General features: G+C 49.3%; 1 protein-coding gene and 1 pseudogene across 7 annotated transcripts in view; both read right to left on the minus strand.

Annotated features, from left to right (window-relative positions):
- Positions 1-25,605, minus strand: part of TSGA10 (testis specific 10) — an 89,948-nt gene that overhangs the window by 13,681 nt on the left and 50,662 nt on the right. For all 7 annotated transcript variants that reach the window (XM_075916692.2, XM_075916708.2, XM_075916689.2 and 4 more), the window contains exons 12-15: positions 23,783-23,838; positions 22,579-22,747; positions 2,733-2,843; positions 809-994 (exon numbers count right to left, since the gene is read on the minus strand). In XM_075916692.2, the coding sequence (XP_075772807.1) occupies positions 809-994; positions 2,733-2,843; positions 22,579-22,747; positions 23,783-23,838 (522 nt within the window). The remainder of the gene's footprint in view (positions 1-808; positions 995-2,732; positions 2,844-22,578; positions 22,748-23,782; positions 23,839-25,605) is intronic.
- Positions 3,165-5,002, minus strand: LOC149525718 (uncharacterized; annotated as a pseudogene).

The raw sequence follows: 25,605 nt of genomic DNA on the forward strand, positions 1-25,605 counted from the left end.
CCATGAGAGGACCTTCCCTTTTGTACCATGACAACTTACTTTACTTAGTGCCTTTGGTGAGGGACCTTATCAAAGGTTTTCTAGAAATCTAAGTATGTTATATCCACTGGATCCCTCTTGTCCACATGTTTACTGACCCCCTCAAAATATTCTAGTCGATTAGTAAGGCACAATCTCTCTTTACAGAAACCATGTTGACTTTTCCCCAATAAATTATGTTCATGTATGTATCTGACAATTTTATTCTTTACTACTATTTCAACAAACTTGCCCAGTACTGACGTTAGACTTACCCATTTGTAATTGCCAGGATCACCTCTAGAGCCCTTTTTAAATATTGGCATCACATTAGTTATCTTCCAGTCTTTAGGACGGAAGCTGATTTAAAGGGTAGGTTACAACCCACAGTTCTAATTGAACAGGAGTTAGTTTTAATAGAACTGGGGTTTTGTCCCAGTTTTACTGAATCCCCCAAACATCTGGTCCCAGGTTAAAGGTATTTGTTGCTATGCTCAGTATTGTAACGCCTAACTGATTCAGGAGTTTAAATTTCATTTTCAAATGGGAATTAGGCATTTAGAAGTGTAAATTCTATCAAGAGCCTCCTAAATCAGTGATTAACAGAATTCCAACCTATGTGACAACATGTTCTAGGATTCCTCATACAAATTTGTCTTCTGTCCCCTCCTTCTGTGCAATATACAGTAGAAGACGGTATTACAAGAAATATTTAAACAACTGTAGAGTTAAGATATTGCCAGGCACTGTTTGGATCAGGGTCATCTATGAAGATACTATGCCAGCTTACTTGCTCAATCTCTGTTTCAAGGGACTCCATTCTTTCTTTCAGCCTACGGCTCTCAGACTCAGTATTGAGGAGCATCAGTCTGACAGAGCTGCAATCTCCTTCTGCTTGGTGAAATTTTGTTTCCCAGTTTTCTGCCTGTTCATTGGCCCTGCGGTAGCTCTCTGAAAGTTCACGGTTCTCTCTCTCCTAAAATACAGAATTTGATTAAAAAAACCCCTGATTTCTGTACTGAGTAATATCAAATAAACAGGAAGCATAATATCTATAGGGAAGAAAAAAAAGTGTCTGCCCTTTTAGCCAGGACATCCAATAAAAGGTTTCTCAAGAGTCAGAATGTTTTGTATCTTTTTACATGGGCTTATCTATAACCACATTTTTAAGTTAAATGATAAAAATGAATTTCTTCAATATAACGATATGCCTCATTCATATTTTAAAATTAAAAATTCCTGAACAGACACATAAATGATTGGAATAATGTCATAGTTCTGCAGATAAGTGATTTTCAACTCTGTGCACTAAATCCTAGAAATACCAAGTTACAAGTTCCAACATTTATAGACAGTAGGGGGCTGCACCCCCTGCTCTCTATGCTTGCCACCCCCTAACGGGGGGAGGGAGAAGGAGCAACCTGGGAGTGCAAGGTCTCAGTGGAATGAGTGAGAGGTCTGAGGAGGGAGTCAGGCTTGGATGGTGGAGGGGATGTGGGGCAATCCGGAGGGTGGGGGTCTCAGATGGTAGAGGGGACCAGCTGTGGCCCAAAGGAGTGGGGGGTGGGCTCAGATGATGGAGGGGACCCTGCACAGCCTGAGGGCACAGATAGTGGAGGGAACCCATCCCCAGCAGCTCCTCCCCAGCAGTGCAACCCCCTGGGGATTAAAGCAGGAGCCAGAGCAGCCTATGCCCAGCAGGGAATGGCACTGAGACTGGCCACAGCAAGCGGCTGAGGATGGAGGCAGGTGATGGTGGTGGCATGTGGACACAGATGACATCACTCTGTCCCCCAGGAAATGTTTTTATATTTATAAAGAGAGAGATTATTGAAATATACTTGGAGTGGTTCATATTGAAAAAAATCTGGTGAATTACAACCATTTCATGGAATAGTGTCAGCATTATTATTAATGGGAATTGTGTTCCCATTGTGTTGTGTACAGTCACTCCCCAAACCAATAGAGCCAAAGAATACCATGGGAGCAAACAGGAGATTTGTGACTGAACTCAAAGTCCCTGGATATTGATTAGATCAGGGCTACTCAACATGTGGCCCACGGGCCGCATGCAGCCCACGGCCCATTTGTTTGCGGCCCGTGGTGCAGTTTGGATACACGCGGCCCGCAGGTGGGATCCAAAACAAAAAAAGTAGTCAATATAATGGTCTTCTGTTGATATGCGTTTTAGTAGTTAAATTCCTAGACTAGCATTGTTCATTAAAAGTGCTGTTATATGGGTAGAAATCAGGTAAATATTGCATTTTACTAATAGCAGAACTGACTTAAATAGGGCCAGCATGTTGTGTAGTCTTGCCTTATCTATGTATTCATGCCCGTTGGTGTGAAAGAAGCTATTTGCATATATTTGCTTATAGATGCAACTACACTTAAGTTGAGGCCCTCAGCATGTGCTGTATCATTATGGCCCCTGGAGCTTCCAAAGTTGAGTAGCCCTGAATTAGATGCTACATTTCAGTCACTACTGATCCAGTCTGGTATTAAATTAATGACCTGGAGATGCAAGACACCCAGTTCCTGCATCATCCAGTACCCCATTTTATGGGCTTAAAAAAAAACCCCGAACAAACAACAATAATCAGTAAAGTACTCTTCTTCCTTGCTTGCCTAATGCAAAAGAATTAAAACTACAACTCAGCTTTTGTTACCTATGTAGTTTTTTCTAATTTTCTCACCTACATACTCATTCTTACCATAGAATTCAAAGTGCTCTTCAATCTGGCAATATCTGTGCTTGAATCCTGCACTTTCAACTTCATATCATCAAACTCATTCTGACACTTTGCAAATTTTTGGTATACACTCTGTGAAGAAATAGTTTTTCCACAAATTTAACATACTCTTCATATGCCTTTAGACTCTTATTCCATTTTATTATCAGGTAAAAGAACGGTTACTTACCTGTAACTGTTGTTCTTCAAGATGTGTTGCTCATGTCCATTCGAAGTAGGTGTGCGCGCCGCGTGCACCACGTCTTCTGGAGCGTTTTCCCTAGCGGTACCCGTAGCGCCGGTGGGGCGCCCCCTGGAGTGGTGCCACCATGGCAGGGCATAAGTACCCCTGCCGGTGCTGCCCCACCTCAGTTCTTTCTTGCCAGATACTCCGACGAAGGGGAGGTAGGGTGGGAATCAAATGGACATGAGCAACACATCTCAAAGAACAACAGTTACAGGTAAGTAACCGTTCTTTTCTTCTTCGAGTGGTTGCTCATGTCCATTCGAAGTAGGTGACTACCAAGCTAACCCCAAGGAGGAGGGGTCGGAACAGTCTTAGCACCAGAGTCAAAAAGGAAGGTGAACAATAAACAGATTTATTTGAACAATTAAACAGTGACAATTCACCAACCCAGAACAAGACAACCAGATCTATATATTTACATATTTACATCACAGATTCGAGGACTGCAGAGCCCACCCTTGCATCCTCCCTGGCCTGTTGAGGTAGCGCATAATGTGTTGCAAACGTGTGGAGGGAAGACCAGGTGGCTGCCCTGCAAATTTCTGTGATAGGTACTTGGGCACCAAAGGCTACCGAGGATGCCTGCGCCCTGGTAGAATGTGCCTTCACCCTGGGTGGGGTTTTACCAGCCAGTTGATAACACTCTGCTATACATTGCACCACCCATCTTGATAACCTTTGCGTGGAAATAGGTGAACCTTTCCCCTTATCCCCAAATGCAACAAACAATTGTTGGGATTTACGGAAGGATTTGGTTCGGTCAATATAAAAAGCAAGCGCTCGCTTGGCATCCAGGGAGTGTAGAACACGCTCCTTAGGGGATGCGTGAGGTTTAGGGAAGAACATCGGTAGATAAATCTCCTGAGATAGGTGAAAAGGAGACACCACCTTCGGAAGGATGGTTGGATGAGGCCATAGCCTTACATTATCACGTGAAAAAACAAGGTAGGGCGGCTCTATAGTCAGCGCCCTTAACTCTGATATCCTTCTAGCAGACGTAATGGCTACTATGAAAGCAACCTTCAATGAAAGGTGCTTCAGTGAGCAGGTAGCCAAAGGCTCGAAAGGAGGGGACATAAGCCTGTGAAGAACCAGGTTGAGGTTCCATTCAGGGTATGGAGCCTTCACCAAGGGGTACAATTTCTCCAAACCAGTAAGAAACCTTTTAACCACCTGGTTAGAAAAAAAGAGAGGCTCCTGCCGTACCAACATGGAAGGCGGAGAGAGCTGCCACATGGACTTTAATAGAAGAAAAGGACAGGCCAGAAGAACGGAGTTGAAAGAGATAGTCGAGAATAGTTGGAATAGGGGCCGAGGACGGTTGTACTCCTCTCTGGGACGCCCAAGACGAGAAGCGCCGCCACTTGGCAGCGTACGACCGTCTAGTAGAGGGCTTCCTGCTGCTAAGGAGCACCATCTGTACCTGTCGGGAACATTCCCTTTCTGGTTGGTTCAACCACGGATAAACCAGGCCGTTAGGTGAAGAGACCGGAGATCCGTGTGAACCATTACTCCCCCATCCCAAGGTTGGGTTAGCAGATCCCGAACTGGAAGGAGTGCTATAGGGTCTTGGGTCAGCATGTCCACCAGGATGGGGAACCAGAACTGCCTGGGCCACCTGGGGGCTATGAGGATGATCGAGGACCTGAAAGTTCTCGCTCTGGTCAAAACCCTGGAAACTAGCGGAAATGGGGGAAAAGCATAGAGAATGCCCTTTGGCCACACGGTCGTCAGGGCATCCCCCAGGGAATATTCCCCCAGCCCCAGCAGGGAACAGTAGTTCCTGCATTTCGCATTGCATGCCGAGGCAAACAGGTCTAGGTGGGGATAGCCCCACCTGCGGAAAACTTGGCTGAGGACAGAGTCCTTGAGCGACCACTCGTGGGCTCCAAAGGATCTGCTCAGTGTGTCTGCAAGTAGGTTTTTGCACCCGGGGAGGTACTCCACCTGAGGCGTGATATTGTGCTTGACACACAGGTGCCATATACGCAGGGCCTCCTTGCATAGGGGTGGCGAATGCGCCCCACCCTGCTTGTTGAGGTAGAAAATTGCTGCAGTGTTGTCCATACGTACCAGGATGGAGCTGTGGGAGAGCCTCGGCAGGAATGCTTCTCAGGCCCTCCTCACCGCCCGCAGTTCCTGGATGTTGATGTGTAGGGACCGTTCAGAAGGGGACCAGAGGCCCTGAGTTCTGTGGCACCCAAGGTGTGCACCCCATCCCAGGTCATTTGCATCGGTGACCAGCGTCAGTGAGGGGGGAGGGCTGTTGAAGGGAACCCTGCTGCGCACCACGGATTCCTGGGTCCACCAGAGTAGGGAGTCCAGAATGTCCGGGGGGCACTGATACTATGGAGTCCCATAGACCCTTGGACTGGCAGAAGGCCTTCGCCAACCACGCCTGCAGAGATCTCATCCTCATCCTGGCATGTCGCACCGTGTAAGTGAATGCCGCCATATGTCCCAGGAGCCTGGAGCAGACCCGAGGAGTCGTGATGGGGGACCGGGTTAGTTCTGAAATCAGCTCCACTATGGAGAGGAACCTGCTGTGGGGCAGGAACGCTCTTGCCACCTTCGCATCGAGGAGGGCTCCCACAAACTCTATGCTCTGGGAGGGGGTCAGGGATGACTTTTCGACATTTATCATGAGCCCTAACCTTAGGAAGAGAGCTCTTATGAGTGACACGTGAGCTTCTACCTGCTCGTACGAGCGACCTCGGATTAACCAATCGTCGAGGTACGGGAACACGTGTACCCCTCGATTGCGCAGAAAGGCGGCAACCACAGCCATACATTTTGTGAATACCCTTGGTGCAGTACATAACCCAAAGGGGAGTACCGTGAACTGAAAATGATAACGGCCCACCATAAACCGGAGGAACCTCCTGTGACTGGGCCGGATAGCCACATGGAAGTAGGCGTCCTTTAGATCGAGAGTCGCGTACCAGTTGCCCATTTGTAGCACTGGGATGACTGAGGCTAAAGTCACCATTCTGAACTTGTGTTTTACCACCGCCTTGTTTAAGTATCGAAGGTCCAGGATAGGACGAACCCCCCCTTTTGGTTTTGGGATGACAAAATAACGGGAGTAGAACCCCTTGCCCCGCAGATGCGGGGGAACCCTTGCTATTGCTCCTTTTCCGAGGAGTGCCCCCACTTCCTGAAATAGGATGTGTTCGTGAGGGGTGTCCCTTATTAGGGACAGGGTAGGGGGTTTTGAAGGCGGTGGGCCCAGGAACGGGATAGAATAGCCCGTATGTACGCTGTTCAGGACCCAGGCATCTGATGTTATTTGGGCCCATGCCTGGGCAAAACGGGAAAGCTGGGCCCCAAACGGGGGGCCAGGGTGGCAGACTGGTACGGGACTCTCGAACACCACGTCAAAATTGAGGCTTGCCCTGATTGGAAGGGCCGTGGGGGCCTGCCCGCTGGGAATCTGACCTGGGGCGACAACGTCAACCCCTAGGCCCTTGAGGGTGCGCAGCCGCCCCGGAACCTCCACCGGAGGCCCGGGAGCAGTAGAAATCCCCACAGGGGACCTGTGGCTGCGCTCTACCCTGCTGCCTATACGGCAATTGTCGCCGCTGCGTGGCTGGCATATGTATGTCTAAGGACTTCAAAGTTGACCTAGTGTCCTTTAGGGTATGGAGCCTGGAGTCTGTGTGCTCCGAAAACAAGGCCTTCCCTTCAAAGGGCAAGTCCTGTATGGTGTGCTGCACGTCCGAGGGAATCCCCGAGACGTGGAGCCATGCTCCACGGCACATAACGACACCCGTCGCCATGGTGCGGGCTGCCGAGTCCACGGTGTCCAAAGCTGCTTAGAGGGCAGTTCAAGTAATGACTTATCCTCGGAAGTCATAGCTGCAAACTCCTGGCAGTCCTCCATCGGGAGTCGGTCTCTAAATTTTTCAACCGCCTGCCAGGTGTTGAAAGCATACCTGCTCAGCATCGCCTGTTGGTTAGCGATACGGAGCTGCAGAGCACCCGTAGCGTAGACCTTGCGGCCCAACAGGTCCAGCTTCTTAGGCTCCCTTGCCTTCGGAGAAGGCCCGGGCTGGGGAAGCCTTTCTTTTTGGGCCGCAGCCTGAACGACCAATGATCCAGGGATGGGCTGGGAGTAGAGAAATTTGTGACCCGACTGCGGGACGAAATAATGCCTTTCTACCCCTTTTTGGGTAGGAGTCAGAGTTGCTGGCGTTTGCCACAGGGCATTAGTAATTTTTGAAACAGTTTTATTGAGCGGTAGAGCGAAGCGTGCAGGGGTGTCCTCAGTGAGGAAATCTACCATCGTATCGGTATCCTCAATTATGGGCTCAACCGGGACAGCCAGGTTGGAAGCCATGCGCCGCAGGAGGTCCTGATGTGCTCTGGAATCCATTGATGGTAGCCCGGGCGCTGGGTCTGCCAGTGCCTCATCGGGGGAGGATGATGACGACGACTCCTGGATCAACAGGGGAGCGGTTGTGACCAACTGCGGAGCCGGTTGGACGTTCTGAGCTTCTGGAGAGCCTGTCTCCGGTACCGGTGGCTGCGGTGCCACAGGGTCCTGTTGCGGCACTCGAAGGGGGGAGGAGGCGCCCTAGACAGGGACGCAGAGGGGCGGGAACGGTGCCCTGAAGCCTCCGACCCCATAGATGGTAGTGGTTGTCCCTGCCACTGATGATAGGCCCAGGGAGTCCAAAAAGGCCACTGCGCATGAGGGGGCCACATCTGCTGGTTGTGGTCCCTCTGGTGCCTGGATCTGGACCTGTGGGTCGAGGAAGCTCCCGAAGACCCTGACCGCACTGACACTGCGTCCGAATAGAAGAGTAATCAGATTCAGGCCGAGGGGGAACCGACGAGGAGTGTGGTGCAAACTTGGCCATCGACTCTGGCTTGCCCGCGTGGGCGCGGCGAGGACGTGCCGTTTGAGGTACCGGGGGACCCATGTCCGGTGCCGTAAAAGCCGCTGATAAGTGCGGCACCGGGGGACCCAGGCCTGGTGCAGCGAACTCCGCTGAAGCAGTCAACTGTGGCACCGGGGTGCCCAGGCCCGGTGCCGGCTGCCCCGTCAGAAGCTGTGGCACTGGGGTACCCAAGCCCGGTGTCGTTTGCGATGTCATTTGCGGCACCGAGGTGCTCAGGCTCGGTGCCAGCTGCACCGTTTGTGGCACCAGGGTGCCTAGGCCCGGTGCCGGCTGCGTCGCCAGTAACTGGAGCACCGAGGTGCTCAGGCTCGGTGTCGGTTGCGATGCCTGGAGTTGCGGCACCGGGGTGCCTAGGCCCAGTGCCGGGTGCGCCGTGTGCAGCTGTGGCACCAGAGTGCCCAGGCCCGGTGCCGGTTGCGCCGACTGAAGCTGCGGCACCGGGGTGCCCAGGCCCGGTGCCGGTTGCGCCGACAGAAGCTGCGGCACCGGGGTGCTTAGGCCTGGTGCCGATTGCGTGGCCAGCAGGTATGGCACCGAGGTGCTCAGGCTCGATGCCAACTGAGTCGTGCCCGACTGAAGCAGTACCGGTGTGCCCAGGCCCGGTACCGGGGTAGACCATTGGATCGATGCCGGTGCTGATGACGGCACGGAGACGGACGTCGATTCCTGGGAGGCCACATGGCCATGGGGGTATGGTATCGGTACGCCCAAGCGGGGCTCTGGCAACTTGGAGAGCAACGACCTGCCATGGCTTGACGCTCCCTGAGAGTAATGATTCGGCGTCGTGAAGGGTGCCATAGTAGTAGCGTGAGCAGACCTCACCGGGGTTGGTCCTGACACATAAGCCACTGTAGCATGCCGACCCTGGCCATGCATGGGCGACGGCGGTGCCCTCCGAGCATGCACCGGGGGCGACCTCGACCCGTCCGAGTCAACCGATGATGGCGGGGAGGTTGTAAGACTTATTAGGTCCTGCGCCGCCTCAAAGGTGTCCGGCGTAGATGGGCGATGAGAGGGCAGGTGACCAGGGCTCACTAGACCCCCTTGGTGCCGACGGTGCACCGGAGGGGAAACACGCACCGGTGAACTGCTGGTGCGGTGTCCAGCCGACGTCGGCTTCTTAGACGGAGACCTGCCCCGGGACTTCTTCACCTTCTTAGATGGTGGAGAGTGAGACCGGTGCCGGGATCTTGACGTCGATGCCCGGTGCCGGTGTGCGGCCTCGCGCGTGGAGGCCGGTGCACTGTGCACCGCAGGCTGGTCCGGCGACGCCGGTTGAAGCGTCGTCTCCATGAGGAGAAGCTTCAAGTGGGCAACTCTTTCTTTCCTCGTACGAGGCTTGAAAGACTTGCAGATTTTGCAGGCAATTGCCAAATGAGCCTCACCCAGACACTTAAGACAGATGTCGTGTGGGTCGCCCCTGGGCATAAACTTCCCGCAGTCAGCGCACGCCTTGAAGCTTTGCGGCTCTGGCATTCCTTACCCACAAGGGGGGAAGGAACAAAAAACAAAAAACCTAACTATCTAACTACACAACTATTTACAATGTGAGAAACGGGAACCATTAACTATCTAAGCCTAACCGCTATAGAGAGAGACACGCTCCAACGACCGACACGGAGGTAAGAAGGAACTGAGGTGGGGCAGTGCCGGCAGGGGTACTTATGCCCCGCCATGGCAGCGCCACTCCAGGGGGCGCCCCGCCGGCGCTACGGGTACAGCTAGGGAAAACGCTCCGGAAGATGTGGTGCACGCGGCGCGCACAGCTACTTCGAATGGACATGAGCAACCACTCGAAGAACTATTGAATATTACTTTGATGCATAGTTTTTTATGGTTAAAAGAGGCAAAAAATTATAAACTCAAACTTTTCAGCTGTTCAAACAGATATCAGAAAATATTAACACGATTATACTTCTAGTTAATTTTCAGATTCATTTTTTATCAAAGTCATAAAAGGACATTTAAATCTGTTACAAAACAACATTCTGCAAAAAAATACATAGTTGGCTAATGTAAGACAAAAAAAGAAAGTTACTTACCCTGTGCAGTAACGTCTGTTCTTCGAGATATGTGTCCCCGTGGGTGCTCCACTCGAGGTGCTGGGCTCGTCCCGGCGCCGCATACCTGAGGAATTTTTCATAGCAGTAGCCCCCTACCGGACCGTACATGCGCGACTGCCTCCTCGCACCTCTCAGTTGAGCGCGGTCCAGTCCTGTCAGTTTCCTCCCAACCAGAAGCATCTGAAAGATATAAATAGGAGCTCCGAAGCAGGGAGGAGGATGGGACGTGGAGCACCCACGGGGACACACATCTTGAAGAACAGATGTTACTGCACAGGATGAGTAACTTTCTTTTCTTCATCGAGTAGTGTCCCCGAGGATGCTCCACTCGAGGTGAATACACAGCAGTGCTCAATTGTCCTATGAGTGCTTCGGAACTATCGGTCCTGTGCTGTAGACAAGACAGCCTGGGCCATACTTGAATCAGAGGTAAGTACGTTCACGAGGGCATAGTGTCTAGCGAATGTGAGGGTAGACAACCAGGTTGCCACATGTCATATATCCTGCAATGGAACTCCGCAAAGATAGGCAATAGATATTGCTATGCCCCAGGTGGAATGAGCACAAAGTCCGCTTGGAAGAGATTTGTTGCACAAGGCATAATATCGTGTGATGCAAGCGACGACCAGGTGGGAAATACACTGAGCAGAGAGTTGCTTGCCCTTGGAACGTTTGGCTGTAGAAAGGAAAAGCCATTGAGACTTCCTAAAGATCTGAGTTCTGTCAACGTAAAAGGCCAGTGCTTGCCTGACATCCAAAGTGTGCAGGCGTGTGTCCTCCAATGAGGAATGAGGCTTTGGGTAGAAAGTCTGAAGGGTTATGGGCTCATTTATAAGGAAAACAGAGTTGATCTTTGGCAAAAACGCTGGTTGGATACGCAGTATTGTTGCATGGTTGAAGAACTGCGTGTACGGTGGATCAGCTGAAAGAGCCGCCAATTCGCTCACTCGACGGGCCAACGTGATGGCAAGGAGGAACACCGTCTTCATCGTGAGTGTTTGTAGATCACAAGTTGCCAGCAGCTCAAAGGGCGGACGAATCAGAGTGTCCAATACCAACGGCAAGTCCCACGGGTCTGGCGGGGTCCTGTGGGCCAGATATAAATTGCCGAGTCCCTTCAGAAATCTTTTGGTGATAGGATGAGTGAACACCAAATGACCGTCCACCGGAAGACAGAAGGCCGAAATTGCCACTAGATGCACTCTTAGGGTATGTCTACACTACCCCACTAGTTCGAACTAGCGGGAGTAATGTAGTCATCCGCAGTTGCAAATGAAGCCCGGGATTTGAATTTCCCGGGCTTCATTTGCATGAAGCCGGCCAGTGCCATTTTTAAATGCCGGCTACTTCGGATCCTGTGCCGTGCGGCTACACGCGGCACGGGGTCCGAACTAGCCGGCATTTAAAAATGGCGCCGACCGGCTTCATGCAAATGAAGCCCGGGAAATTCAAATCCCGGGCTTCATTTGCAACTGCGGATGACTACATTACCCCCGCTAGTTCGAACTAGCGGGGTAGTGTAGACATACCCTTAGGGAAGAAATCGCCATTCCCATTGCCTTTAGATATATCACATCGTCAGGGATCTGTTGTATAGGCAGCAACAGAGGGTCAAGATCCTTCGCCAAGCACCATGACTAAAAACAATGCCACTTATGGAGGTAGGATTTACGTGTCATATGCCGCCTACTGTTAATCAACACATGCCTCACGTCCTGAGAGCAGGAGAGCTCGGATGCTTGGAGCCAGCTAGGTTCCACGCTGTCAGGTGCATGCGGTCGATGGCTGGGTGAAGCATTGTGCCGTGCTGCTGAGACAGTAAGTTGAACAGTTTCGGTAGCCGTCGTGATTCGGCAACTGACATTCTCAACAGCTGTGTTAGCCAGACCTGTCGGGGCCAGAAAGGCGCTATCAGAATTACTGTTGCGCCGTCTGCTGCTATTTTCTCCAAAACTCTCGGGATGAGTGGAAGAGGAGGAAAGGCGTACAGCTATTGATGATGACTCCAGTCCAGCAGGAAGGCATCCCCCAAGGAGCCTTTGCCGATGCCAGCTCGTGAGCAATACTGATGACATTTTCTGTTGTGTTGGGTGGCGAACAAGTCTACACTGGGGAAGCCCCAGAGTTGGAAAATGTGAATTGCCCAATTCCACAGGCATACCGCCTCTGCGCAAAGAGAGCGGGAGCATGCCTCTCCTTGCCTATTGACGTAATACACCGTGCATATGTTGTCGGTGAGAATCTGTATTGAGTGACCTCCAATTATGTGGAGGAAATGCTTGCAAGCATTGAAGACTGCCCTTAGTTCGAGAAAGTTTACATGTTGTAGTGATTCCTGGGGCATCCAGAGACCCTTTGCCCGATGCTCCTGAAGGTGAGCGCCCCAACCGAGCAGGAAGGCATCTGTCGTGATCTGTAGTGCTGGCTTGCAGGCATGAAAGGGGACCCCTACCAGTATATTGTTGGAGCTGTCCCACCATGCCAAGGAAGTCTGGACCTGCGTTGGCACCTAAACCACCCTGTTTGTACTGTGCATCCAAGGTGTGTACATGGTGAACAACCAATGTTGAAGACTGCGAAGATGAAGCCTGGCATGCGGAACCATATATGTGGTGGCTGCCATATGCCCCAACAACTGTAAACAGGTGAGTATTCGGACTTGGGAGAAATTGATACTGACTGCACCAAGTCCTGTATGAGATGAAACCTCTTTAGAGCAAGTATGCCCTCGCGATCAGGGACTCGAGTCTTGCTCCGATAAACTCCAGGTCGTGAGTTGGTGTCAGGAAGGACTTCTCTAGATTGATTATGAGTCCAAGGGCTGTAAATAGACTGGTAGTGGTGGACACCGCCCTCGTGGCCTCATCGACAGTGGAAGCCTTCAGGAGGCAATCGTCTAGGTATGGAAATATTATAATGTCGAGGTGCTGTAGGTAAACCGCCACTACCGCCAGGGTTTTGGAGAAAACTCATGGGGCCGCCAAGAGACTGAAGGGTAGTACACGGTACTGATAGTGGTCAGACCCCACTACGAAACGAAGGAATCTTCTGTGAGCAGGATGTATTGTTACGTGAAGGTTAGCGTCCTGAAGATCGAGGGACGTGAACCAATCCCCTTTGTCAAGAGCAGGAATGATCGAAGATAACGTGGCCTCCAACCCCCTGACTTCTTCTGGGTGAGGAAGTAACGAAAATAGAATCCTCTTCCCACAAAGCGAGTTGGTACCCTTTCCACCGCTCCTAACGTGAGCAAGCGAGAGACTTCCTGGTGAAGAAGAGTCTTCTGAGAGGGGTCCCTGAAAAGGGACGGGGAAGGGGAGAAGGAAGGGGGAAGAGAAGTGAAGGGAATGGCATATCCTGAGATGATTACATCGTGACCCCACCGGTCGGTGGATATGAGAGCCCAACGATGTTGATAGGGCCTGAGACGATGATGGAACACTCCTTGTGTGATGTTTGGAGTCTGTCAAAGGGGTGGTCCACAGTCCCTCGATCAACATATCAAACCTTCTGCCGGCCCTGCTGCTGGGAGGATGCTTTGTTAGGCTGTTGATGACGCTATTGGGGGCGCTGTCTCGGCCTCTGTTATTCATATGGCTTGTTTCGAGGTGTCACATAAGTAAAAGGCCTTTGCCTATTGTAAGGAACGTATCTTTTACGCTTGAAGGGAGGTGTGTACATTCCAAGTGCTTTTAAAGTTGTACGTGTATCCTTGACCGAGTGGAAGACCTGATCGGTTGACTGGGCGAAGAGTGACTGGCGATCGAAAGGCAAATCTTCCACCTTGGCCTGCAACTCCTTTGGAACAGCGGCCTGGTGTAGCCAAGACGCTCGATGCATGACTATAGCCGAAGCTGTGGATCTAGCGGCTGCATCAGCTGTGTCGAGCGCAATCTGCAAGGCTGTTCGGGCGATTGATTAGCCCTCCTGGATTACTGCCTTAAGAATCTGGTGCTTGGAATCAGGCAAGTGTTCAAATAGAGGGACCAGCTTTGAATAGTTGTCGAAATCATGATTTGCCAGTTGTGCTGCAAAGTTACACATCCTCAGAGCTGACGTAGCAGAGGAATATATTTTCCTGCCCAAGACATCCAGGCGTTTAGCCTCCTTGTCATTAGAAGCATTCTTGACCTGGGACATTTTTACTCTTTGTTGTGCAGCATCCACAAGGGAGTTGGGCTGAGGATGTGTAAACAGGAACTCCATACCCTTCTGGCTTATGAATACTTCTTGAGGGTACGTCTACACTACAGCGCTAGTTCGAACTAACTTAGTTCGAATTAGTTAATTCGAACTAAGCTAGTTCGAACTAACGCATCTAGAACTAAAAACTAGTTCGAACTAGCGTTTTGCTAGTTCGAACTAGTAAGTCCACATTGAGTGGACTCTGAACAGGGCTTAAGGATGGCCGGAAGCAGTGCCGGCAGGGCATAAAAGGAGGACTTAGAGCATGGAGATACTGTCTCAGGCTAGCCGAGGGCTGCGCTTAAAGGGTCCCGACCCCCACCCCGGACACACAGTTCTAAGGGGTGCCCCGCTTGCAAAGAAGTTCTGGCTTGGAGTGCCCTGAGTGCCCACACTGGGCACATCACACCACTCGGCCATCAGCCCGGCTGCACTTGCCGCAGGCTGCCATCTGGGGAGAGGGAGTAATTGGGGGGCTGCAGGAGAGCTTCCACCCCCAGAAGCCCGCAGAGCCAGCCCAGTCCTCCCCATCGGGGGCTCGTACCCCATTCCTCCCTCACCTCCTTCCACTTGCCCTTCCCTAGCCCCCCTTCTTCTTGATGTACAAAATAAAGATAACGTTTCTTCCAACATTGACTCTGTCTTTATTGAAAAAAACTGGGGGAGACTGGGAAAAGGAGGTGGGAGAGGGGAAGAGAAAGGCTGGGAGAGGGGAGGGCAACTAACATGATCAGGGGTTGGGAACAGGTCCCAGATGAAGAGAGGCTACAGAGACTGGGACTGTTCAGCTTAGAAAAGAGGAGACGGAGGGGGGACAGGATAGAGGTCTCTAAAAGCAGGGGTTGGGTGGAGAGGGTGCATTCAGAAAAGTTCTTCATGAGTTCCCATAAAGAAGGACTAGAGGACACCAAAGGAAAGGAATGGGTAGCAGGCTTGAAACTAGTAAGAGAAAGTTGTTCTTCTTGACAAAGCAAATAGTTAACCTGTGGAACTCCTTGCTGCAGGAGGCTGTGAAGGCTACAACTAGAACAGAGTTTAAAGGGAAGTGAGATCAAGTCATGGAGGTTGGGTCCATGGAGTCCTATTAGCCAGGGGGTAGGAGTGGTGTCCCTGCCCAAAGTTTGTGGAAGGCTGGAGAGGGATGGCACGAGACAAATGGCTTGGTCATTGTCTTCGGTCCATCCCCTCCAGGGTCCCTAGGGTTGGCCGCTGTGGGCAGACAGGCTACTGGGCTAGATGGACCTTTGGTCTGACCCAGGACGGCCATTGTAAGCTCAGGGCTCAGTGTCGGGGGTCTCAGTGGACCCCCTTGATTTTCATGCACACCTGGTCCTGGGTGGCCAGGCTGGCAGCTCTCCTGCCCTAGACGGCCACTTTCCTGTGCCTAGTGCGGAGATCGTGGACGAGGTCCACGATGTCCGCACTAGCCCAGGAAGGTGCCCGCCTCTTGCGGTCCAGGGCAAGCTCCCAGGAGCCGCCAGCCTGGTCCCGGCAAGAGGGGGTGGGCTGGGGGGCATCGGGTGGGTGGCTCTGTGCCGTGCCAGGTGCAGGGTCTGCTAGCTGGGTGCTGGCAGGCTTGCACCTGGCACGGGCACCGTAGCCAGCCTGTGCCCCTTTAAGGGGTCCGGGGCCGGGAGGGGGGCATAGAGTTTCCCTGGTGTTGGCCAGAGTGGCCACCAGGGAAACCTGGGGAGGGCTAGCCTCCCACTAGTTCGAACTAAAGGGCTACACAGCCCTTAGTTCGAACTAGCTAGTTCGAACTAGGCGTTAGTCCTCGTAAAATGAGGTTTACCTAGTTCGAACTAAGCGCTCCGCTAGTTCGATTCAAATTCGAACTAGCGGAGCGCTAGTGTAGCGCATAGGAAAGTTAGTTCGAACTAACGTCCGTTAGTTCGAACTAACTTTCTAGTGTAGACATACCCTGACTGACCTCTTATTAGTTGGTAGGGATGTAGCTGGAGTCTGCCAGATGTCATTGGCAACCTCTAAGATAGTGTCATCAAAGGGAAAGGTGAGCTTCGACTTTTGGGGGGGTTGTAAATTCTTTAGCAACCGATGCTGTTTTTGCTGCACATCCATGGTCTGGATGTCCTGGGATTGAGCAACCCTTTTGAAGAGCTCCTGGAATTGTTTGTGGTCCTCCGTAGGAGACAAGTCACCAGGGACCACTGCATCATCAGGCGACAAAGAGGAGTGGCGTGCTGGAGAATCAGGGCACTGCTGCCCCTGATGAGGAGTGTGGTCCTGCTTGTCTTCCTGATAGCTTGAATCCACATCTCCAGCAGACGACGGTGGAGTGACATAATGTGCAGACTCACCTGGAGCATGTGGAAACTCAGGTCGAGACAACAGCGGTGAGCGTGACTGCAAATGCCTTCTGTGATGAGACGAAAAGGAAGAGCACTCGTGGTAACATCGGTCATACCGCCTGTCGTAGCACAGAGACCAGCTGTGTCTTCTGAGCGTGTCGTAGCGACAAGAATATACTGGATGTCTTGGAGACCGTGGCGATAAGGATCTCCTGGAGTAGCGAGAAGGAGACCGCGAACAGTGGTCCCAGTAGTGTCGACATGGCTGTGAGCGACGAGGTGACCTATAGTAGTGCTCTCTGGGAGGCGTGTAACGATGACGACGACGATGGGTATCAGAACGGAACGAGGGAGGTGAGTCAGTTCCAGGGGAGAAGGTCATACGGTCCGGTGTCAGCGATGGTGTCCGGACCCGTGCAGAACTGTGTTGCCTTTTGGATGGCACTGAGGAAGTGAAGGAAGGCTGGGAAGCCGCTTGTGGCAGCAAGGCAGGCAGCAAGGGAGGCTCTGTAAATTGATCCTCTGCAGAGCTCAGGCTCGGTGTCGCTGGATCAGGTGATGACGTCACAGCCTCAGGCTGCACCGGCAGAGTCTTCTGCTGTGGTGCTGTATTCGGTGCTGGTGCCTCTGGCACCGGGGAGCATGGGATGGCACCAAGGGAAAGCCCTGCGGGTGCTGGTACAGCTGGCTACACTTGCGCATGTGCAAAACGTCTCAGGGTATGTCTACACTATCACCCTAGTTCGAACTAGGGTGGTTAATGTAGGCAACCGGAGTTGCAAATGAAGCCCGGGATTTGAATTTCCCGGGCTTCATTTGCATATTGCTGGGCGCCGCCATTTTTAAATGTCCGCTAGTTCGGACTCCGTGCCCGCAGCTACACGCGGCACGAACTAGGTAGTTCGGATTAGGCTTCCTATTCCGAACTACCGTTACTCCTCATGGAACGAGGTGTACCGGTAGTTCAGAAAAGGAAGCCTAATCCGAACTACCTAGTTCGTGCTGCGTGTAGCCGCGGGCACGGAGTCTGAACTAGCGGACATTTAAAAATGGCGGCGCCCGGAAATATGCAAATGAAGCCCGGGAAATTCAAATCCCGGGCTTCATTTGCAACTCTGGTTGCCTACATTAACCACCCTAGTTCAAACTAGGGTGGTAGTGTAGACATACCCTCAGTGCTGGGGCTTCCCCTGCCGGCTCCACAGCGGCCATTGGAGCCGTTGCTGGCACCAACTCCGCTCGCAAGCCCTTTTTGGGTGCCAGAGCGGAGTCCTTATGGTGGGCTACAGAAGGGGCCGAGGAGCTGCGACCCTTGCCCGACTTGTCTGCGGGGAACCTTGGCGAAGAGCCAGAGGTCCCCGGTTTTGCCGCTCTGCCACCAAGTGTCTTCTGGATCCCATGGGGGATCTCTCATCCAGTGTGATGTTCATCTGCAGAACGCAACTCAGAGATCTGTGGAGGCTGGAGAGTCTTGTTGAATAAAAGGACTCTCCGCCTCAGCTTGCGATCCCTTCTAGCGCAAGCTGTCAGATTTGCGCAATGGCTGCACTTTGCCAGGACATGAGAGTCCCCGAGGCACTTCACGCAGCAGGAATGCCCATCGGAGACCGGCATAGCCTCCAGGCACTGAATACACCTTTTGAATCCAGGTGATCCTGGCATCCTGTCGTTCTGCTCTCCCTCCTTTCTATTTTTTTTTAAGTCAATTTCAGTCAGGTCAATGCTGGTTAGGCATGGACTGACCGTCAGAAGAGAAAAACGGTTGTTGTTGTTGTGTTTTCTTTTAAAAAAAAACAACAAAAAAACGGGACTACAACTAATCTACAACTATAACTGAAACAACTAATCTACATATAACAAGAAACAAAGTCTAACTAAGAGATCTCCCTTTCCCCTCAGAGAGGCAAAGGGAGTCTAATGTAACTCCGTCTGCGGCTGCGGACGGTTGGAGAGAAACTGACAGGACCGGACCGCGCTCAGCTGAGAGGCACGAGGAAGCAGTCACGCATGTGCAGTCCGGTAGGGGGCTACTGCTATGAAAAATTCCTCCAGTTTGCAGCGCCAGGATGAGCCCAGCACCTCGAGTGGAGCACCCTCGGGGACACTACTCAATGAAGAACAATGATTTATAAAAAGGAGCAAAGATAGTTGGTGCTAAAGCTCTTCAACAAAATAACAAAAGGTTAGGGGAGAAGAGGTAACCTCTTAGATAGGATTTTAAAAAGTTCTGATTTATTTGTGAGACAGAGTCCAAGATAAAACTGTTCCATAGGGCAAGAGCAAAATGATTAAATCTACAAAGCACTTCCTATTGGTCTAATGAAGATTGACTGATTACAGGAGGCTGGTTTTCTTCCCTCCAACTGCTGCCACAGGAATCTAGACTCATCACTGCAAAGAAAAATCTGGAACCCTGTCAAAGTAACTTGAAACAAGAAGCCGCAACAAAGTTTTGCTCTCTCTCCCAGCTGGTCTACACACAAAAATTAAACCAAATACCAATACGTATTCTACTTTTAAGAATGTCCACACAAGGAGAGGTTGCACTAATTTTAATAAAATCAATTCAGAAATATATTTAATCAATGCAATTTCTGTGAGAAAATAAAGCATATGTTATACCACTGCTATTTAAGAAGAGAAGAGCAAATGTGAGTTTCCTTCAAGCTTCTATTTAGCAAAATGATCTAGCACAAGCAAGGAAGAATGGCAATAAAAGAAAAGAATAAAACATTCAAGACATCAGAGAAGACCACTAGGTGACTAGGCAGCACACCCAGAAGAACAGTGAACCAAATTGCAGGAAAACATCTTCAGAGCGAAGAGGGCAACCAGATGACAGGGAAACATACACAGGGGAGAAGACATGCATGCATGAGAGAAACATGTGCAAGAAAGAAGAGGAGAAAAAGGAACAAAACTCATGGGAGGGAGAGTTAAAAGGAAGAATGAAAAATAATAGTGTAATACTTATTTTTAAAAGGAAAGAAATCTCCTCAAGATGTGTTGTTCATATCCCTTTTAATCAGGTATGCATGCACTGTGTGTATGATCATCAGAAAGTTTTTCTTTTAGCAGAACACACTGGGTTGGCTGTGCTAAGCCTGATGAGTCTTCCCCTTTCAGTTCCTTCTCACTAGCTATTCCTGGCTACAACACATCTTGAAGAACAGTTACGAGAAGGTGAGTGTTTTTTCTTCAAGTGCTTCTTAATATCAATTCCAAGCAGGTGACCTCCAAGTTTTTCTCCAGAGATAGGGTTAGAGTTAAGGAATCATTGGAAAACCCTTCTGTCAAAAGTAAGCATCGTGTTGTGAGAGAAACACTGAGACTGAGAGCCCTTTCATGCTATCCACTGCTGCCACAAACAGTTCGATTTTCTGAATGGCTTGGTGCACTCGATTTAGAATGATAGTGCCCTTCTAACATCTAGTGCTTAGAGCTGTCATTCTCTAGCATTGCTGTGTTGCTTGGGGTAAAAAATGGGCAGACAATTGCCTGGTGTTATATGGAACCAGGTCACCACCTAGAGGAGGAAGGCTGGATGAGTGGAGCCCTTCATGGATACAAATGTCTACCCACAGATGCAGTTATTTGTGGATAGACATTGGTATCCACTAATTCGCAGGGCTCTATTCCCAGAAAATGCTGCGGCTAAAGGAGACAAGCATGGTGTCACCACTCCCAGGAGCCAGTGTCCCGTACTGGCAGCTCTTCCCAGCCATGCATCTGTACTGTCACCAACTTTGCTACTAGTGGGGCTGCAGTGCCCCAAACAGGAGATGTAGCTGGGGATGGAGTTGGGGGTGGTGCAGTCTCATAGTCAGGAGGAGTTTCCAGTGAGTAGCTGCTTTCACAGGCAGACCTTTATATTCACAGGAGGCTCTGTGGGTGAAGCTGGGTTTCACCTTGTCCTTATAGAAGGCCTTCTATAAGGGAGGAGAAGGGTCCAAAGTTAGTGCTTTCAGCTCAGACATCCTCCTGGCTGATGTGACCGCAAACAGGAAAGCCACTTTCCAGGAGAGAGTAAAGAAAAAGTAACTAATGGCTCAAAAGGCGGTCCTATAAGTCTAGCTAATACCAGGTTTAGGTTACAGGCAGGTATTGGCTGTCATACCTGTGAGAAAAGAGTAAACATATTCTACTTCTAATCCTGATAGCTCCTATCTGGAGCTGGAAAACTATGGAGGCACCAACCTCTGCTGAATGTGCCATTGCTGAATGGTGTGCCAATGAGGATTGTCGATACTTGGCCAGGATCAGGAATCACTGCCATTCTGTCAGTGCCAGAAATGGTGCTACTTCATTCATGCTGGGGGTACCAACTGTGACTGGGATTGATAGCAAGTGGGACTGGCACCTAGGAGAACAGCTCTGGCCATTGAGGAAAAATGGCATAACATAGCTGTATTCCCCCTTAATGGCAGCATTGAACGCTTGTCCTTAACAGCACCGCCATCTCAATGAGGTAGCTTCAAAAGTGTCAGGGTGGATGGGAAATCCAATTCCTCCACCTGAGATTGGAGGATACAGATTAGATGCTGACTTGACAGAAGCACAATGGGAACCAAAGTCAATAGCCCTGGCCCCTGAGTCTTGGATGCTTAGTGTTCCTACTGGGGATAAACTACTTTTAGCCTTGAAGGCTGAGATGCCCTCATTGGTGAATGGCTCTGCTCAGCCTTTTCCTTTTGCTTACGTGGCATCGGCGAATGAGAACAGTGCAAGGAACACTATGGTGCTGAGGATCACTGGGCTGCTTTTTAGGCTGCTCCACACTGATTCACTTGGATCCACAATTTGCAGTCAGAAAGCAGACTCTATTAAGATTTGTTTTAATCTAAAATACCTCTTTTTCTTGGTCCTTGTCGAAATGACAATTTTTACAGCTTTATGTTTGGTGCACTTCTGTGAGGCTTTTCAAACACTCATCAGGTGGGTCACTTGTTGGCATAGACTTGCCACATAGCTTAAACCCCTGGTCTGAGTTATGCTCTTGAGCGAAGTGGCGGAAAGAGAAAGGATAGAACCCTTGTCCATAATCAAAACAGAATACTCTTAACTAGGAGAAACTTTAAATAACTATGGGTATGTCTACACTACTACCCTAGTTAGAACTAGGGTGGTTAACATAGGCAACCGAAGTTGCAAATGAAGCCCAGGATTTAAATATCCCGGGCTTCATTTGTATCTTGCCGGGCGCCGCCATTTTTAAAGCCCCGGTAGTTCGGACTCCGTGCCCGCGGCTACACGTGGCACGGATTAGGTAGTTCGGATTAGGCTCTCTAATCCGAACTACCGGTACACCTCGTTCCACCCAGGTGGAACCTAATCCGAACTACCTTCTCCGTGCCGCGTGTAGCCACGGGCACGGAGTCCGAACTACCGGGGCTTTAAAAATGGCGGCGCCCGGCAAGATGCAAATGAAGCCTGGGATATTTAAATCCTGGGCTTCATTTGCAACTTCGGTTTCCTACATTAACCACCCTAGTTCGAACTAGGGTGGTAGTGTAGACATACCCAAGGGAACTAACTAACGAGATAAAGGAGCACTTGCCAGGAAAGACAAACACTGTTCCAGTGATCATCATGGAGGTAAGAAGGAACCAACCAAAGGGGGGAAGGGTCAGCAGGGCTTTATATTAAGCACCATGGAGGCACCACTCTAAGGAGCTCCACATCTGACCCAATGGTCAGTTAAGGAGAAAACTTTCCAATGATCATGTATCCAGAATGCATACACCTAACTGAAATCGATGTGAACAAGCACACGGAGAAGAATGTGTCACCCAAAAGACAACTAAAGTACTAAATACTTTCTTAATATTACTTTTCTATGTAAGAAATTAGTTTAGTAGTCCCTGAAGATACTCTCTATAATCTACTCTAAGAAAAAAAAAATTGAGAATCTCTGACCTAAAAGCTTATTTCTCACCCCTTGCAGAAGGTAATTGAGGTGTAGGAGGAAACTGAGCATGATAATATCAGAGCTGAGATTATAAACCAGTCAGCAGATCTGAATTTAGTTCTTTTGCATATAAATAGCATATAAATTACATGCAACACTTTGGGAAATATGCAATTTTACCTTTCAGCATAGTTTTTTGTACATAGACATACCTGATTTTCCTTCTTAACTCTATGAAGTTGCTCCTGTAACCTATCGTTCTCTTGAACTAATGATTCTCTGTCCCTTCCAGTCTGAGCAAGTTCATTATTGGTTTCATCCAGTTGTTGGCGCAATCTGGTTATATCTTCCTCACAGATGCAAAGAGCTTCAGCAGACTGTCTATGCAGCAAATAAGATAGGGATGTAATAAGCATTTAAATTAATAAAATAATAATAATTAATCCACCAAGACTGATATGTTTTCAAAGAGTGAAAGAGTTTACAAATAAATATTAAGCAAAACAGGTCTAAAATGAAAAGTGACATTTAATCTTCTTACTATATATTTTAGAAATGTGCATCTGTCTGTCTGTGAGTCCATTGTTCAAAAACTTCTCCTAATGGGTAAAAGCGAGGACAACTAAATTTGGCATACTGCTTCCTCTTATCCTAACTTAAAGCAAGATAAGGGTTTGGTTGTGCAAGGACAATGGGATGTGTGTGGATGTGATGGTTTCTCATCAAACAGAAAGGGAAGGATGTGATAGCAAGGACAGTTATACTCTCTCAAATGACCAGAGGAAGCTGCAAGCACCTCAGCCCCAAGGAGCAGCTGGCAGGACGTTACACAGCTCCTTCCACCCTAGGCCAGCCCCAGGGAGCAGCTGGGCTGCATGGCCACTGCCACGCCAAGCTGGTGCTGGGGAAAAACCAGCAGCCAGGTAGTGTGGCTGCTGCTGCCCCAGGCCAGCTTTAGGGGACAGATGGTGGGCCATCTGTGTTTGCCGCCTCCACTCCTGCCCTGAACCCCCACATACCTTCCAACTCCATACATTCTGGAACCCCCTTCTCTTGCCCTGAGCCCCTCCTCATCTCCAACCCTGACTTCTGACCCCCCCACACCCTGAGTCCCCTGCCCTGAGTCCCTCTTTACCCCCCAACCTTGACTCTTGCACCCCTCATGTGCCCAGCCCCCTGCCCTGAGCCTACCAAATCCCCAAGCTCCTGTCCTGACTCCTGCACCCCACACACCCTCATCCCTGAAGGAACCAAGTAACACCAGGCAAATCTTCCAGTAAGAAGATAGATTAGAAATAATTTATTTGTTAATACATTTTGATTTCAGTGTGTATGCTCACAATGTAATATTTTCACATATTTTATAGTAGTCAAACTAAAACCTCTATGATGCTGTACTTGAAATCTGAGACTTACTTTGATGATTGCTCCATCTCAGAAATGAAATCCTTCAAACCTGAAATGGTCTCTTCCTTGAAAAGAAATAAAACGTTTAGTAAAACTTATTGCTCCTAGTTAATGAATGAAAAAGATTGAGCAAAATCAGAAATACTGTTTTTCTTCTTGGCTGTCAGTATTTCAATGCTTGATTAATTGTTTATATTGAAACTTACAAGCTCCTTCTGATTTTGCAAAACTTCACTATATATTTTATAGAGAATCACTGTGTCAATATTATATACTTTGGCATAAAGGCAGTACATTACTACGGCCAGCACATGTAAAAGTCTAATTACTTACTTGTCACTGGTAAATGGAGAAATCAATAATATTAACTTCTGCAGAATCTAATTTTTTTTAAACTTTCCTTTCTTCAACCTCTATGGTTACAAAGATAATTTCCTGAATATGAACCAAATGTTAACACAGTGTTGTCTTTGGAAGACTACTAACAATTAGCTCTGTCTTCTCAAAACTTACTTATAATGCAGCTGAATGAAAACTAATGAGTGTCAGCTTTTGCTGCTACCATTTAATTGTGCTGACAGCAGGGATACCAATAAGAATCAAATCAATTTCATTCTGCTGCTTTTGGGGAGGAACAACAAACAAAAGCAGCAGAGACAGGTCCAGCGGGAGAGGACCCAAAACTGGATGGACACATTTCCCCCCTACCGGAGCAAATAAGATGATCTTGTCCACTGATTAACTGGCACAAATTTATTTATGATTCGGGGCCCCATTCCCTATAAAGAGAAACAATTTTTGAAAGAACATTTATTTTTCCTAATGCTTCAATAACACTGCTCTACAGCCAAAATGCTTCTGAAATAAATGTAGTCAACATTTACTAATTCTGGGTCACTGAGAATGAAAATGATGCTTAAAATTGTTGATTGGCTCTAGTTTTCAAGATATGCTGTTGGGTCAGTATATACGACCCTTGACTTGCAAATGGCAGAGGATAAGTGAGGGTATGTCTACACTACCACCCTAGTTCGAACTAGGGTGGTAATGTAGGCAACCGGAGTTGCAAATGAAGCCTGGGATTTGAATTTCCCGAGCTTCATTTGCATAAAGCCGGGAGCCGCCATTTTTAAATGTCTGCTAGTGCGGACTAGGCTTCCTACCTACCGTTACTCCTCGTTTCCTACTACCGTTACTCCTCGTTTCATGAACTACCTAGTCCATGCCGCGTGTAGACGCGCGGCACGGAGTCCGCACTAGCGGACATTTAAAAATGGCGGCGCCCGGCTTTATGCAAATGAAGCCCGGGAAATTCAAATCCCGGGCTTCATTTGCAACTCCGGTTGCCTACATTACCACCCTAGTTCGAACTAGGGTGGTAGTGTAGACATACCGTGAGTTATTAAGGGAAGAAATCTCAATTTAAACCAGAAATGACTAAAATACATCTTTGACTGGATCTATGAATAAATCTATGACTGGGTTTGGACAGTACTTGCTTTTTTGGCAAAATAATGAATGATGCAATCTGAAGCTGGTATTGTGTCATACATTATATGAATTGCATCATGTTATTCCTAGAAGTCATGGATGTTTTGCTGCATAATGGCAATGTTTTGCCATCAATTCCAGTTGGTCATACAGTCCATATGAAGGAAATCTATGACAACATGAAACAACTTTTGAGGTGCATAAACGATGACCAACATCAGTGGTAGCTTTGTGGCGATTTGAAGGTTGTTGCTCTCTTGCTTGGTCTGCAGACTGGACACACAAAGTACTGCTGTTTTCTCTGCGAATGGGATAGTCATGCAAGAGATTCCCACTACATC

The sequence above is a fragment of the Pelodiscus sinensis genome, chromosome 1, assembly GCF_052426305.1.
Source record: "Pelodiscus sinensis isolate ZL-2025 chromosome 1, ASM5242630v1, whole genome shotgun sequence".
In the NCBI taxonomy this organism is placed as follows: Eukaryota; Metazoa; Chordata; order Testudines; family Trionychidae; genus Pelodiscus; species Pelodiscus sinensis.